A 16,746-nucleotide genomic window follows, 5' to 3' on the forward strand; every position below is an offset into this window, starting at 1 on the left:
GAAGATACAAAATAAGACTAAAATAGAGAAACATTTTTTTTCAGAAGCTGAAGGAAAGAAAGTGTGAGTCAACGATTTTTATCCAGCCAAGCTGCACATTTTGTAACAAAACTATAGAAAAACAGCTTTTTGTATGTAAGAACTTAGGGAACATCATAGTTGCAAGCTGGTTTTAAAGGATTTACTAGAAGATGAAGTTCATCCATGAGATGGCTGAGAAATGTTGATGAAGAGGCTAGTTAGTAATGAATGAAAAGCATTAAATGAATAAAAAAAGGAAAACTTTATAATGCTGAAGACCACAATTTCCAAAGATATAACAGTTATGAATATTTATGTGCCATTTATCATAGCAGCCATCTTCACTAAGCAGAAACTCCATGGGATTCATGGAGAAACAGACACAACTAACAATAGAGAACTTTAATACATGACTCAATCAAGTGAATGGATATTAGGTAAGGTTAGAGAAACCAAAAAGAGTATAATGAGATTTATCTTATCTACATAACAAACTCTGCTCTCTAAAGAGAGTATAAGTTCTTTTCAAGTACACATGGAATATTCACAAAACTACCATATACATATACTATGTCATGAAGAAAACCACAGTAAGAGCCACAGAAAAACAGATAAAAATCATCCTATTACAACACAATAAAAGTATAACAGAATAAAACAAAAAAATCCCTTTCACCTGGAAATTTAAATCCATTAATATATTCACATATATATTCATAAATTTAAGGAGGAAACTCTATACATTTCCACAGATGCTGAAAGGACATTCAACACAATTCAACACCTATTCCTAAAAAAAACAAACAAACAAAACAATACGCTCAGTAAAATAGGAATTGGTGAACACTTCCTAAAAGTAAAATTATGCATATATATCAGCCAAAAAGCCAGCCACGTTTTTAACGGGAACACAATGCACACATTGCTAAATGAAGAAGACACAGCTATGTAGCAGACAAGAGCAAAAGTATTAGTCAAAAAAAAAAAAAAAAAAAAAAAGAAAGAAAAATAAAAAAAAACTGGAAAGAAAAATGTATATTCACAGATGAGTTTACCTAGACAACCCAAAAGAATCAATCATAAACCAATACCAATAGATGTAAAAATACAAAAATCAAAAGCCTCCATATATATGTGCATATACAAACAATAGCATATCTGAATATATAACAGAAGTGAAGGTTACATTTACAACAGATCAAAATGATAAAACACCTAGGAATAAATGTAACAAGAAAATGCACATATTCAGAAAACCTTAAAACACTACTGAACAACTCAAAAGCAGACTGGAACAAATAGAAAAATACATATCTTTTTCATGGGCATGATGATTCAACATTACAAAGATGTCAGTTTTCTCCAGTTATTAAAAAATTTAATGAAATCCCAATAAAAATACAAAGTTTTGCAAGTTTAGTTAGACCAGTTGGTTCTAAAATACACATTAAAAAAAAAAAAAAAAAAAGGAAAGAACCAAGAAAACCCTGAGAAAGAAGAGCAGTGGTGGTGCAGGGGAAGATGTTACAGAATAACATAGATTAAATGATATAGACAATGAAACATAACAAAGTCCTAAAAAAGAACCAACCATAGCATACAGTTGGCTAACATGGCATATAAGTGTCATGCCAAATCACTATAGAAAAGGTGGTGCTTTTCATAAATGATGTTGGAGAAACGGGAATTATATTGGGGGAAAAGTTAGATCTATACTTCCCAACAAACACTAGACTGAATTCCAAATAGGTCAGAGATCTAAATGTAGAAAATGATATCATTCAAGTACTATAAGAAAACTAGTGAGTAAATGAGTGAATTACTATTAGGAATTCTTATAGTCTGGGAATCAGGAAAGCTTTTCTAAGGTAAGAGAAATCTGGAAGCAATAAAAGAGATACATATGTGATTACGTAAAAACAAAGATTTCTACATGGCAAACCAAAAACCTGCATGGCAAAAGGTATTAATGAAGACCAAGGGCACATATCTGTAAGTCATAAAAAGCTATGAAAAAATCAAGATAAAAGGAACCAAAACCAGTGGAAATAAAGTGTCAAAAACATGAACATAATTCACAAGGGGCAAACAATTTTTAAATATATAAAAACATACTCAACCTCACTCACAAGAGAAACATAAATTAAAACCACACAGAGATATCAGTTCCCACCTTATCAAACTGGCAAAACTTCTAAAGGTAGGTGAGACTGTGAAGAGATAGGTATTGTTTTTTGTTGACGGAACTACAAAATGATAAAACCTCTAAAGAGGGTGATTTGACAAAATCTAACAAAATCACATATACGTTTACTCTTCTACTCTGCAATTGCACATCCAGGAATCTACAAAGATACAATGCCAAATGTACAAAATGAATATGCACAAGGTTATCCATTACAGCACTATTTTTAACAGGAAAGACTTGTAAATAACTTACGAAAATGAAGAGGGTATCTATTTACTTGCAGTTGGTCAATTCATGTTGCCAACTTGACTGGGCCAAGGGGTACCTAGATATCTGGTCAAACATTCTGAGTGATTCTGTGAGGATGGTTCTGAATGAGAGTAACATTTAAATAAGTAAACTGAGTAAAGCAGACTGTCCTTCATAATAGGGGTGGGCCTCATCCAATCACTTGAAGGTCTGCATAGAACAAAAAGGCTGACCCTCCTCCCTAGAGTATGAAAGACTCCTCCTGCTTGACTGCCTTTGAACAGGGACACTGATTTTTTTTCTTGCCTTCAGACAAACTGAAACATCAGCTCTTCCTAGGCCTCAAGCCTGCCAGTTTTAGGACTGGAACTACACCACTGATTCTCCTGTGTCTCTAGCATGTAAACTCACCACTGCATATCTTAAGATTTATCAGCCTCCATATACACAGGAACCCATTCTGTGAAGAACCCTGACTAATACAACAGTGATCTCCATGACATATTAAGTAAAGAAGAAGGGTATAAAACAGCATATACCATATCCCATTTGAACAGATAATGGGTGGTTATGTATGTGTATGTGAATTTGGTTAATTCTGCAAAAACCAAACAAACAAAAAAACAACAACAAAATAATGTTACCTGAAAATAATTTGTTACTTGGATAAAACAAGTAACAAATGAAGAAATTGGAAGGGAACCTCTTTTGAATACACCTTTTTATAAAGTCTTGACTTCTGAACCATGCAAATGTTTTATATTCTTACAAAATAAAATAGGGGGGGGGAGAAACCCATAAAACTGAAAGTGAACATAACCATATACAAAAGAACTATTTCAAGTAACTTTTAAACACAGTATCCTGACTCTTAGTGGTTTATGTTCTAAAGACAGAAGAACTACAAAGATACTTTAAACTTCATCCAGTTAGTTTTACTGCTAGGTAAAGTTTAGAAGTAAAATTGACATTGTAGTTTTCAAACTATTTTATGTGAACTGTAGGACAAAGCAAATGTATTAATGTTATTCAGAACTAAGTCCTTTAGCAGCACATCTAGTGCCCAGATCTTAATTTAATTTCTAAATGCCATTTCTCACTAAAAGAAACAGGCCCTATGAAGAAATAGTTTGATTCTAAGTCTTGGGTGGCAAAACTAAAGGGTTATTTTGTACTACATAGTAACAAAGTGCTCAAAAGTGATTTCAGAACACAGAAGCCAGCTATACATGGAATAAGGAATAATTTGAACATGCTCCCTCTCAAAAAAAAACAAAGACTGATAGAAAGAATGAATAAATAACAATGCAGGAGGCTACTGTGATATAAAAACCCCCAAACCAAAAAACATACTTATCACAGTTGGAATTACTACACCAATTCCTTATTGTTAAGAATTGATGACTAAACAGAAAGAATTAGGGATACGTATATGTTTATTTCTACCCAGCCTTTCTGAAGAACACGTAATCATTCCCTGTTCATAAAGAAAAGGTTTTATTTACAGAAGCTAATAAATAAAAAGAATGATACAAGTTGAAAAAATTATTCTGTGGGGCACCTGCGTGGCTCAGTCGATTTAAGTGCCAGACTTCGGCTCTGCTCTTGATCTCACGGTTTGTGAGCCCTGGGTCAGGCTCTGGGCTGACAGCTCAGAGCCTGGAGCCTGCTTCAGATTCTGTGTCTCACTTTCTCTCCAACCCTCCCCACTCGCACCCTGTCTCTCTCTCTCTCTCTCTCTCTCAAAAATAAGTAAACATTAAAAAAAAAAATTAAAAAATCACTCTGCAATCCCAAATGAAATAGTTTATTTAATAAACAGAAGTAAACCTGTTAGCTGACAGACTGTCAGGAGACAGGATTGATCCACAAGCCTAAATGTCCCTCTACATATTACTTGCTAATTGCAAAGGGAAAATATAAGTTTACAATGGAAGGACCACCTACACCAAATGGCAAAATTTAGCAGGTAACCCGACAATAAGAACTTGCTAATGTAATGCAGTAAGTGTGCAGTTTCACCTAACAGATATTCTGTCAAAAATAATGTTACCTGATTCAACACTTTAGATCAGTTTATAAGAAATAAAGGACACTGGAAAAGTAGATAAATGGCTCCATGAGAAAACAATCAAATAAATCCAAAATACAGGACACAAAACTAGTTTTGGATTAGGATATAGAAAATCACAAAGGGCCCCTGGTTATGCTGTAGCTATGGGGGAAAAAGAACTATACACTCTAAAAAAACAATGTATTAAAAAGAAATCAAGAGAGCTGAGGATACAAAAGGTATAAAGGAACTAAAGAAAGGACTAGATGAGAAGAGATCACAGGCACTTTGTACATTTGTTGAAAAGGTGTATAGGCAGCGAAGGATCATGTCTTCCAGGGTAGAAGGATTTTGTTTGATTAAAGGGAAACCAGCAGAGCTTTTAATGGTTGCTTAGAATGGTGTGACAGACTGGAATCTTTAAGAAACCCAAATGCAAAGATTGTTCTCCCTGTTCTATTCCTGCATCCCACCCCCACCCCCCTCCATAGGTCTTGATTTTCAAATATGAAAAAGGCAAGGGAAGTACTAGAGGCTTGGAGTGGGACTAAAAAGCAGAGAAAATTCTTTGCAGTCTTCTATGGACCTAGGTCCCAGAGTCTTGCTAGAGGACTGTGCCTGTAATATACATAAAACAGGACTCACCCTCAAAGCATTTGAAGACACAAGTGAAATGCAACTATGTAATCCAACTTCAACTCAGTTTAACCCCTGATGGATCAAAGTGTGTGTGTCCCTGTCTCACTGGCTGCCTGTTAGAGGGAAAAAACAAAACAAAAAGCATGCCCTTTCTAGGAAAAACTAATATTATGTCAGTCTCTTCTAAACATAATGCGGGGCGCCTGGGTGGCTCAGGCGGTTGAGCGTCCGACTTCAGCTCAGGTCATGATCTCGCGGTCCGTGAGTTCGAGCCCCGCGTCAGGCTCTGGGCTGATGGCTCAGAGCCTGTAGCCTGCTTCCGATTCTGTGTCTCCTTCTCTCTCTGCCCCTCCCCCGTTCATGCTCTGTCTCTCTCTGTCTCAAAAATAAATAAATGTTAAAAAAAAAATTTAAACATAATGCTAGTATATATTTTTAAAAATTACCAGACATATAATGAAGCAGGAAAAAAAATGATCCATAATCAAAAGAAAAAACAGCCAAAAGAAACAGATCTTGATAAACCATATATTGGAATAAGCAAACAAGGACTTTATAATAATTACCACAAGTATTTTTTTTTTAAGTTTATTTGAGAGAGTGTGCACAAGGGTGAGGAGCAGAGAAGGAGAACATCAGTCTCATGAACCGTGAGATCCTGACCTAAGTAGAAATCAAGAGTTGGATGTCTAACCTACTAAGCCATCCAGGCAACCCTATAAATCTTTCTAATTCAGAAAAAGATGAAATTTAAGAGAACTTTAAGAGAAAAATTAAGTAATCTAAAGATGAGCCAAGTAATTATACAAAAATTGAGAAAAATGGTATCTTGAAAACCTCTCTTGGTAACTGACAGAACAAAAAGCCAAAAAGAAAAATCAGTAAAGACATACAGATTATTTGAACAGTGCTATTAACTACCTTGAATCAAAAACCACAAAATATAGAATGTAGGATATTTTTCAAATAAACTGTCATTTCTCAAAAAAACTAAATGTTGTGGGAAACAAAACCAAGAACCTAAAGAAATGCAACCACCAAATGCAATGCATGAGACCTAATTTGATTAAAAAAAAAAAAATTACAAGCACATTTTGGGGACAATAAAAAAAAATCTGAATTTTTGAACTAAGTATTTTAGGAAATGAGGAAATTACTGTTAATTATCTTAATGTGATGATGGTATTATGCTTATGCTGAAAAATGTCCTTATTCTTAGGAGATGTGTGGGAATGAATATCATGTTATCTGCAATTTACTTGCAAATCCAGGAAACTGTGTTTGTTTCTCTGTGTGTACAAAGAGTTAGAAAAAGCAAATATTTTATTAATCATACAGCTATGCCTTTGTGTTATGTTTTTAGTATTTCATGCTATAAATCAAATTTAATTATTTTTTGAAGGAAATCATACGTGGAATTCTTCAAGCTAAACAGCCAACAAAATCTTAGCAGGGTAATGTCAGTAAGCCTTACCTTACATACCAAATTCTTATGAAGTTTTAAGTATAACTAACTGAACAGAAACTTCTGTCAAACTCTTTTAAAAGCCCACTTTAGCTCTCAAAGTACTACTGCTTTCTTAGAATTGTCAATAGAGAAAGGAATTATATAAACTCAAGTTAAAATTATAGATAAATCAAGTTTCAAAATTCAAAACTGTTTTGTAGCCTTTTCTCTCAAGCTAATTTTAAGTTTAAAGTAAAGACATTATAAAACTCCTCATGGGATTACTTTCCATAGTAAATTTATTTTACAATATTTGCCACTGTTCTTTTCCTGCAGTTTGACCTAAATTCTTACGAATGTTCCCTTTCAGCAGTTTGACTTAAAAATGACCTTTTTCAAACACATGTAGATACAATAACTATTGATAGCAACCACACATCTAAGGAAAAAGAAAAGTGTGAGCACAGATTATTTACGGAAGGTATAAGCAAATGCTCCTATGAGAATATCACACATCAAAGTCCATTTAAGAAGCAGTCTGAGAGCTTGCCTGGTATATCCGAATACTAATTTTAAAGCAGTGCTGCTAAAAGCCAAGAATGATGGTCTTAAATAGAGATGGTGCTGATTTCCTGATTGGATTATGTCATTACTCCATGTTACAAGGGAAATAACTGGTTCAGTAATACATTTCATTTTGCATTTCTTAGCTTGAGGGAGAAAATGTGTATTTTCTAAAAGAGAGATTTTCTCTCTAGAACCAAGCAGAAAACACCAAACATTTAAGTTCCAAGAATCTTATTTCCTATTGTTCTGGCTCCTTTCTTTCTCCAACTCCACAATTCTTGGGGTTCGCAATCTACTGATAACACCTTTTCACTCCTCCTCACTCACCTCATATTTTCAACTCCCTACTTATGTATCACTATAATCACTACAACATACATACTATTTCCCTTCCCCTTCTCTTGAGTCATTATACTCACTTGAGCATTAATTTTATTATACTGTTCTGTCCATTCACTTTCTCACTCTCTAAGAAAACTGCCTCACTATAACTTTGCACCTTGATTATCACATTAGCTTCCTAACTGATTTCCTGATTTACATACTCCCCTTCCTATAGTCTATCTTAACACAGTAATTAATTCTTAAGAATTCTTGACACACTTTAAAGGTTAATAAAATCCTGTTACTCTTCTTAAAACACATCCAGTGACTCATCTCACACAGAATAAAAGCCAATGTCTTTAACCATGGTTTACAAGACCCTACGAAATCTAGCTGGTCAGTATCTTATTTTCTACCACTCTTCTTATGTTTCGCTCTAGCCACATTAGTCTCCTTGCTGTTTCAAAAACATGTCAGCACAGTCCTACCTCAAGGCCCCTGGACTTGCTAGGGCTTGTTGTCTCACTTCTTTAATGTTTTTTACATGCATCATTTCTGGGAGGCCTACCCTGTCTACCATACTTAAAATTGTTTTATTTTTCCTTGCTTTGTTTTTCTCATGAGACTTACCATTATCTGACCCAGAATATCTTTAATTTATGTAATGTTTCTTGCCTCTAACCCTCATGAGCATGTAACCTCCATGAAAGCATGGATTTTGTTTGGTTGACTGTTGTACTCCCAGTGCCTGTGATGTGACTAGTACACTGTGAACAATCATTAAAAATTATTAAATGAATAAATAAAATAAATAAATTAAACATGCATTTTTCTCTGGGTTATTTGTTGAATGAATGAAATATGCATTATAACATAACTTTTAAATGAGATTAAAACAGAAATTTTGGATAAAAAATAACTGCAATGAAATATAAACCAAAAATTATCATAAATTCATTGTCCATGCAGAAAGATAATGTTTTGTTTTCTGAGAATTCATTTATAAATTCAATCAATACATATATCCGTTCTAATAATTTTACTACCTTGAGAGAAATGACCAAGAGTATTTCATTTTGATGTCTTAAATTTATACAATGAGAAAATAAGCATTATCCAAAGTAAATTTAAGTGCTGGAATACTCTGAATTATATATCCAAAATTCAGGATTTTGACACTTTTAAGAGGTTTTCAAACTTTAAAATACAGAAAATCACGTTTACTTGAATCCAAATATGGAGAATTATAAAAAGAAATTTCTATACTATAACTTATCAATGAAGTTAAGTGTTAAAACTCATATTTTAAATGTACTGATGTTTAAGTATATTTGATGCATTTAAAGCTATACTTTTATTTTTATTTTTTAAAGCTACAATTTTGAAAGGCTGAAACAAAACTTCAAGTTATGTCAAAGAAAAACATTTTGATTAAAAAGGGATGAATGATATAAACTTAGAGAAAGTGTGGCAAGGGGGAGAAGTTATTTAAAAAAATAATCTGTTTTAAAACAGTCCTATTTTGGTACAGTAAATTATACAAAGCATTACTTGGATTTCAGACTTTAAACGATATAGTAGAAACCAAAAATGTTAGTTCATAAAAACACTCACCTACAACACCATTCAATACGACCTTCGCCCTCACAAGTTTTTGCCCAATGGTTATCTGCCAAATTTTTCATTGCAACAGCATATTCACAAAGTGTTTCCTCATCCTCACAATGTTCTCGCCAGATCTTATCAAAATCTCCCACTAAAAACAAGGGAAAAGACGAATTAAGTTAACTTCACTTACAAATGTCTCAGGCTTTTAAAAGTTTCTGAGTAATCTAAAATTACTTAAAGATGAATATAAGCAAAATTATAAAGTCAAGTTGCATCAAGTTTAAACTAGAATTTTAAAAGCTCCTTTATGCAAATAGATGTATCATTTTAACTATGATGATTTGATAATCAAATAAATTTTAACCAATTTAAACAGATGGATTTGTGAAGCTGAATGAAACTAACACACATAAGTAGGAGTTATCAGTTTATAAACCAAAAACACACTGGTAGGGGACAATTATGGCTGGGTATTCAAACATTAATTATCCTGGTACCCTTGGGCAATTTGACCTTGCAGCACAAAGTTACTTAAGCCTGCTTCTTGCCTGTTATTTTCTTGGATCTCTACATACTGATCAGTTTCCTATATTAAAAAGGGGTATGGGTGCCTGGGTGGCTCAGTCGGTTGGGCCGAGTTAAACTCAGGTCATAATCTAACAGCTCGTGGGTTCAAGCCCTGCGTCAGGCTCTGTGCGGACAGCTCAGAACCTGAGACTGCTTTGGATTCTGTGTCTTCCTCTTTCTCTTCACCTCCCTCATTCATACTCTGTCTCTTTCTCTCTCTCTCAAAAATAAGCAAATCAATCAATAAAAAAAGGGCTGATAGGTGAGATGGCACCATAAATTACCAAGCAAGATAAATATTTTTATTTCTTCACTTGGATGTGTTCTAGGCATATTGTATTTTAAAAAATTATAATTATAGGGCAAAAATGTTGCTAGAGAAACTACCTTAGAAGCCTCTCTGAAGTTTTAAGTCTTTACAAAATGTTCTGAATAAACATTATAAGCTGACTATATATATATATTTTAAGTTTATTTATTTATTTTGAGAGAGAGCGAGAGCAAGCATGAGCAGGGGAGGGGCAGAGAGAGAGAGGGAGAGAATCCCAAGCAGGCTCCATGCTGTCAGCACAGAGCCCGATGTGGAGCTTGAACTCACAAACTGTGAGATTGTGGCCTGAGCCAAAACCAAGAGATGGATGCTTGGCCGACTGAACCACCCAGGCACCTCATAAGCTGAGTATATTACTGAGCCACGATATTATTTCTGGCTACTATGGTTTTTTTTTTTGTTTTTGTTTTGTTTTTTGAGAGAGAGAAAGACAGCAAGCAGAGGTGGGACTCGATTTCACAACTGTGATATCATGACCTGAGTCAAAATCAAGAGTTGGATGCTTAACCTACTTGAGCCATCTAAGCACCCCTTGCTAACTATCGTTTTAAAAACATTAAATAAATTCTCACTTTTAATATGAAATCTGAAACAGCAATATGAGTTCCAATAAAGAATGGTATGAGGATGCTATGCCAAATAGATGACATTAACATAATTGTAAGGGTAAAAGAGTAAACAAAAATTATCAAAGTAGCTTCACTCAATGTCCTTAGTGGTAAGATTTAGGTTCTCTTGCTTCATGTTCAAATGTAGGCAATTGTTGGGCAGAATAGGCTGAAAAATATAAATAAAACAACCAAATTTGAAGATAATCATTCTACCCAAATTCTCTCCAGAGGTGAGACTATGAGATTCTAGTATTTAAGAAGTGTTTTTTTTAACAAAGAAAAAATAATTATAAGTTTAAATATATCAAGACTTAGTAAAAATTTGAAACACTTTATTTTAAGCACAGTACAACAAGGACTGAGTTGAAAATCAAACTATTAGCCCTCTAGTTTGACCAAATTAAGAAATAGAAAGAAAGGTACAAACATGCCCTCACACACACTGTTAAAAAGGTGTATATATCACAGTCTCCTTCTAGGTCTGAATACCAACTGTAAACCCCAAAGGAATGAAAAGTTCTCTTCTTGGGGGTTATGTTCTTATAGAACAATATTTTCATTAATTGGTAATATTTGTGAGGTGATGAGAGCTTTCAATTTGTTATATAGTAGATTGGCAATAACTGTCCACTAAAAACGAGCAGGCAAATTTATTTCCCAAATTCTCAAAGAAAAACTTCTCAGTATTAGCAACATCTTTCAGATGTAGTTATTTACCAACTCTCTAAATAGAACTACAGGAAGTAAAGCCTTTAAAACAAATATTTTGATTAATGATACATTAAAAAAACTTTTTTTGCTGTTTATTTATTTCGGGGGTGGGGGGGACAGAACATGAGCAGGGGAGGGGTAGAGGGGCAGAGAGACAGAGGGAGACACAGAATCTGAAGCAGGCTCCAGGCTCTGAGCTGTCAGCACAGAGCCTGACACGGGGCTCAAACCCATGAACTGTGAGATCATGACCTGAACCCAAGTCAGACGCTTAACCGACTGAGCCACCCAGGCACCCCATTTAATGATACCTTTTAATTTAAATTTTTAAAGATTTTTTAATTTATTTTTGAGAAAAAGTGAGAGAGACAGCGCAAGCAGGGGAGGGGCAAAGAGAGAGAGGGAGACACAGAATCCCAAGACAGGCTCCAGGCTCTGAGCTGTCAGCACAGAGCCCGTCGCAGGGCTCGAACTCACAAACTGCAAACCGCGAAATCACGACCCAAGCCAAAATTGGACGCTCAATGAGCCACCCAGGTGCCCCCAGATTTCCTTTCTGTACAACTTTTCAGTTTAGATTCTACAGAAGATACATTGTAGGGAAAAGACCTGGGTTTTTGGGAAAGCAGTTTATTTGGGAGAGAATCCTAGGAAACAGGAGTGGAGGGAATAGGGAGAATAAACCTAGGAAGGAAAAAGTGGTAATACAGAGGGCATTATTGAGTTTGCTCCTAGGGATAAGAGAAGCATACAGAAAGCCTCTGGAACTGGGCACCGAAAAGACAGGAGGCAAGGATGTTTTATGCATCAGCTACAATCCCCAATTAACGGAGAGTTGTTAAGAACCTGCACTTTTAGTTTTCATTTAGGCACTGAATAAGGGGATATCCTTAATGGGTTCCAGCAGTGTTGGAGAAAGGTGCAGAACAGAAAAGAAAGCAGCACTCATTTAAAGTGGGACTTTGTAAGGGCTGGGTTCCTGTGAGCTCACAGGGTTTGCCCACAACAGCTGAAGACCAAGGTAAGGTATATGGGACACCAATGGCATCTACTACAAATCTATGTCACTGTACACTGTGAAATTCAATTTACTTTACAATTATTTTATTAGCTATGAGATGCAAAGATAACTGTTTATACACAGAAACCTACTGCCCTTCAGCTTTTAAGAAGACCTGTAGTTTTGCACATTTAACAAAATTTTGTTCCAATATTATCAATTTCTTGTAGAATTTTAAACCTTACTATCTGCTCCAATGAAGTTTAGAGGAAGGATTCAAATTTTGTCTGCAAGCCTACTGAACTCAAACTGTCTGCAGAAAACTTTCAACTTGATGTCTTCATTAACATTTAAGTCTCTAAACTCTCCCCAAGTATGCTGATACTCAAACAGATGTGTGTTTAGTAAAGTGTAGTAGTACACTTATATATAACTGAAATTAAACAACACAATTGTATATATTCTATATTCTTCATTCTTTCATTGGATTTGCTGGAAAACAAAACAAAACAAAACAAAACAAAACAAAACAAAACAAAACCTATTCCAAATGCTACCCAGAATAACAAAGCTAATGAGCTAGCACAGGCATCAAAGAAAGGAAAGAAGATATGTAACAAGATGCTCTAAGATAAGAATGTGCTGTGTTCCCCATATCCTATGTAAGGTATCCTGGACCCAGAACTTTTAAATCATGTATTTATTCAACAAGAATGTCTAAAACCCTGTCTATTAGGAATACACTATGTTAAATGGTGGTTGCAAAGTTGAACAAAAACATAGAAAGCTTATTAAAGTATTAAACACTTGAAAGCTTATTAAAGTATTGTTTAAATAAAGTCATCAAACAAAAATAGAATGGGTAAATTTAGTTTTTTTTTCATAATAGCCCATTCTTTGTTTTTAGAATATTAAAATAATGGTATTTTTCCTTTAAGCAAAATATTTTCAAAATAATTTATGATTTGGATCCTAAAAGCCAAAACCAATTAAGGGTGACCAGTGCCCAGTATACCTATTCAGAACTCTTCTGCTAACTTGGTCAAATTGCATACATAAAAAACATGTTAAAACTTGATTCTAAGAATTTTTGGTTATCATTTAGTTATTAGGTCAACCAATATTTAAAAGACTATCTTATTTTTTCATTACCAAAAGGCAAATCAGGAACTACGAACTTCCTGAGGTCTACATCAAAGATCCAGTCAACAGAACCAGAAATGCTTAAGTATTTAAGCTCAATCAGAGCTCTCAATGAATTAATAGTCTTTTTTAAATTTTTTGTTTTTTAATATAATTTATTGTCAAATTGGCTTACATACAACACCCAGCGCTCATCCCATCAATTTGTCTTTATTTTAAATTTATTTATTTATTTTTGAGAGAGACAGGGACAACGTGAGCAGGGGAGGGGCAGAGAGAGAAAGGAAGAGAGAGAATCCCAGATTCCACACTGTCAGCAAAGACCCCAACACAGTGCTCGAACTCATGAAACCACGAGATCATGACCTGAGCCAATCCCGAAAGTCCAGCCCTCAACCTACCGAGCCACCCAGGCACCCCTAATAATTAATCTTATAATGATTTTACAATAATATTGGCATTTGTGATGACTCAAAATCACTGTGATTAATATCTATTTTTTTGCCTACTTGTTACAGACATCCTACGAAAATGTGAATGTATCTTTAAAAAAAAGGAAGAGAGTGAAGGAGAGGTAAATCTACAATAAATATATACATTTCATTTTGCCCAAATACAGAGAAATCAAAAATTATTTTTAGAAAGCACAATTAAAAATATATATATGTCCTCCAGTTTAACTTGAAATTAATAGTTAATGAACATTTTATGGTCAAACTAAAATAATAAATTTAGAGAAGAAATCAGTAATCTTTTGTTCAAATACATAGTTTTAAAGATCAACTTAAAACTCTGCTTTGTCTAGGGGCGCCTGGGTGGCTCAGTCGGTTAAGCATCCGACCTCAGCTCAGGTCACGATCTCGCGGTCCGCGAGTTCGAGCCCCGCATCGGGTTATGGAGCCTGCTTCCGATTCTGTGTTTCCCTCTCTCTCTGCCCCTCCCCCGTTCATGCTCTGTCTCTCTCTGTCTCAAAAATAAATAAACGTTAAAAAAAAAATAAAAAAAAACCAAAAAACTCTGCTTTATCTAAAAGATAAAGTCATCAATTTGTCTTACAAGATTCTAGAACAAAGTTCATATTAACATGACTTCTATTTATTATATTCTCCTTATATTTAAAATTTTTAAACATTAATTTTAAAAAACTAACTAATAAGGGTGCTGGGTGGCTCAGTCAGTTAAACGTCAGATTTGGGCTCAGTCATGATCTCACAGTTTCCTTGAGTTGGAGCCCTGCATCCCACTCTGTGCTGACAGCCCATAGCCTGCTTCAGATCCTCCCTCTCTCTGCCCTTCCCCGACTTGGACGTGTGTGTGCGCGCGCGTGTGTGTTCTCTCAAAAATAAATAAATAAACTTAAAAAAACTAATTAATAATTTAAAACACAAGTGATGCCAACTTAGGTTGCCAAACCAAGTTCAATAATAGAAATCAGTGAGCCAAGTTATTTTGAAGACTGGTTCTAATATCAAGACAATATCCTAATTATTGACTAAATTCACCTCCACAAACATTATATGCCACAACTAAAGAAAAATACAAGCTACTACTTCCTATGAGAAGCCAGTAACAACTAAATAGGAAAAAAATTAATAGCACATTAATTCATTAGTTCAAAAGACATTTTGATTTAGAACTTATATAAACTATCGAGGTTAGTCATGGTGCCCCATTAATGGGAGAGAAAATGTTTGAATTTTCACCATGCTCAAAAGATACAGGAAACCCCAAAATTACAAATTAAATTATGCACAGAGTAAAATTCAAACTACAGTTGACAACTGTCAACACATAGTAGTGATGAAAAAGAAGTACAATTTGAATACTTCAAAAGAGCGTTCTCAAAAATAAGAGTTGTAAGAGGCTTAGAAAAACAATAGATTCAAAGTCAATTTTCCAGAAATTTTAACCACTGTTTTAAGCAGATATAGATCTACGTGTATGTGTGTGTATATATGTATATATACGTATATATACATATATACGTATATATACATATATATGTATATATACATACACACATGATTTATATATATATATATATTTTACACTATTGTCTAAAGCAAAATTGCAGCTTGAAGTGCAGTCAACTCCATTAAATTCTTTGATAACAGTCCATCTATCTTTTAGGAAAAGTCCTAGCTTTTTTAGGAAAAGTTCCCGGGTGGCTCAGTTGGTTGAGCATCTGACTTCAGCTTAGGTCATGATCATACAGTTCGTGGGTTAGAGCCCCGTGTCGGGCTCTGTGCTGACAGCTCAAAGCCTGGAGCCTGCTTCGAATTCTGTGTCTCCCTCTCTCTCTGTTCCTCTTCTGCTCACTCTCTCTCTCTCTCTCTCTCAAAAATAAATAAGCATTAAAACATTTTTTAAAAAAAGGCAAAGCCCTAAACTCAAGGAGAAATTACTGGTAACAACACTAAATAGATGAGTTATTTTTATGTGAAAAAAAATGACTAGATGGTGCTAAAGTGAATGCATTTTTACATGCCACAACCATCTGATATTTACAACTACGTTAGAAATAATATTATTTTCTCAATAACTCCTAACTTCACTTTAAAAAGATAAGAAGCACAGAAGAACTTTAGTTAGGTATAAATCTGAGGCCAATTTAAAACAAGAATAGCTTGTCATTATTCTTAGTGGTTCACCCTTGTGAGCCATGATACCAAAGATTCACATTGCATTATTGTGGTTCTCACATGGCATACAAAAGAGAAGACATCACATGATTCCATGTACATAAAACTCTAAAAAAAAAAAAAAAAGCAGACAAATTTACAGTGAGAAGAGATCAGTGGACCTGGAAAAGAGAGAGAGAGAGAGAGAGAGAGAGAGAGAGAGAGAGAGAGAGAGGTGACTACAAAGAAGCATGAGGAAATTTGGGAGACAACAAAAACATCCTAAATGTTGATTACAGTAATGTTTCATAGGTGTACACATCTGTCAAAATCCACTGAATTACACACTTCAAATGTGTGCAGTTTATTGTGCATAAATTGTACCTCAGTAAGTTTCATCTAAAAAAATTATGGGCCATGAACACAGTAAAAGTTAAAAAATTAAAAAAAATGTATTTTATTAAACCTGAGGGCCATCAAATTCATTAAAAAAATCAAAACCAATTTACTTTGAGTATCAAAACTAATCTTGAACTTTTAGAAATTCAGAACTAAAAATTTATTTGATTTTTACTTAGGTATATTACCAAATATGGGCAGTAAGACACATTACCTATAAATGATCAGATTACCAAATTCATGTTCGAAGAACCTTTCAAGATCATT

General features: G+C 34.4%; 1 protein-coding gene across 1 annotated transcript in view; it reads right to left on the bottom strand.

Annotated features, from left to right (window-relative positions):
• Positions 1-16,746, bottom strand: part of BMT2 (base methyltransferase of 25S rRNA 2 homolog) — an 87,494-nt gene that overhangs the window by 62,027 nt on the left and 8,721 nt on the right. The window contains exon 2 of the mRNA XM_047850181.1: positions 9,103-9,244. Coding sequence (XP_047706137.1) covers positions 9,103-9,244 — 142 coding nt within the window. The remainder of the gene's footprint in view (positions 1-9,102; positions 9,245-16,746) is intronic.

This window comes from Prionailurus viverrinus, chromosome A2 (assembly GCF_022837055.1).
Source record: "Prionailurus viverrinus isolate Anna chromosome A2, UM_Priviv_1.0, whole genome shotgun sequence".
NCBI classification, from domain to species: Eukaryota; Metazoa; Chordata; class Mammalia; order Carnivora; family Felidae; genus Prionailurus; species Prionailurus viverrinus.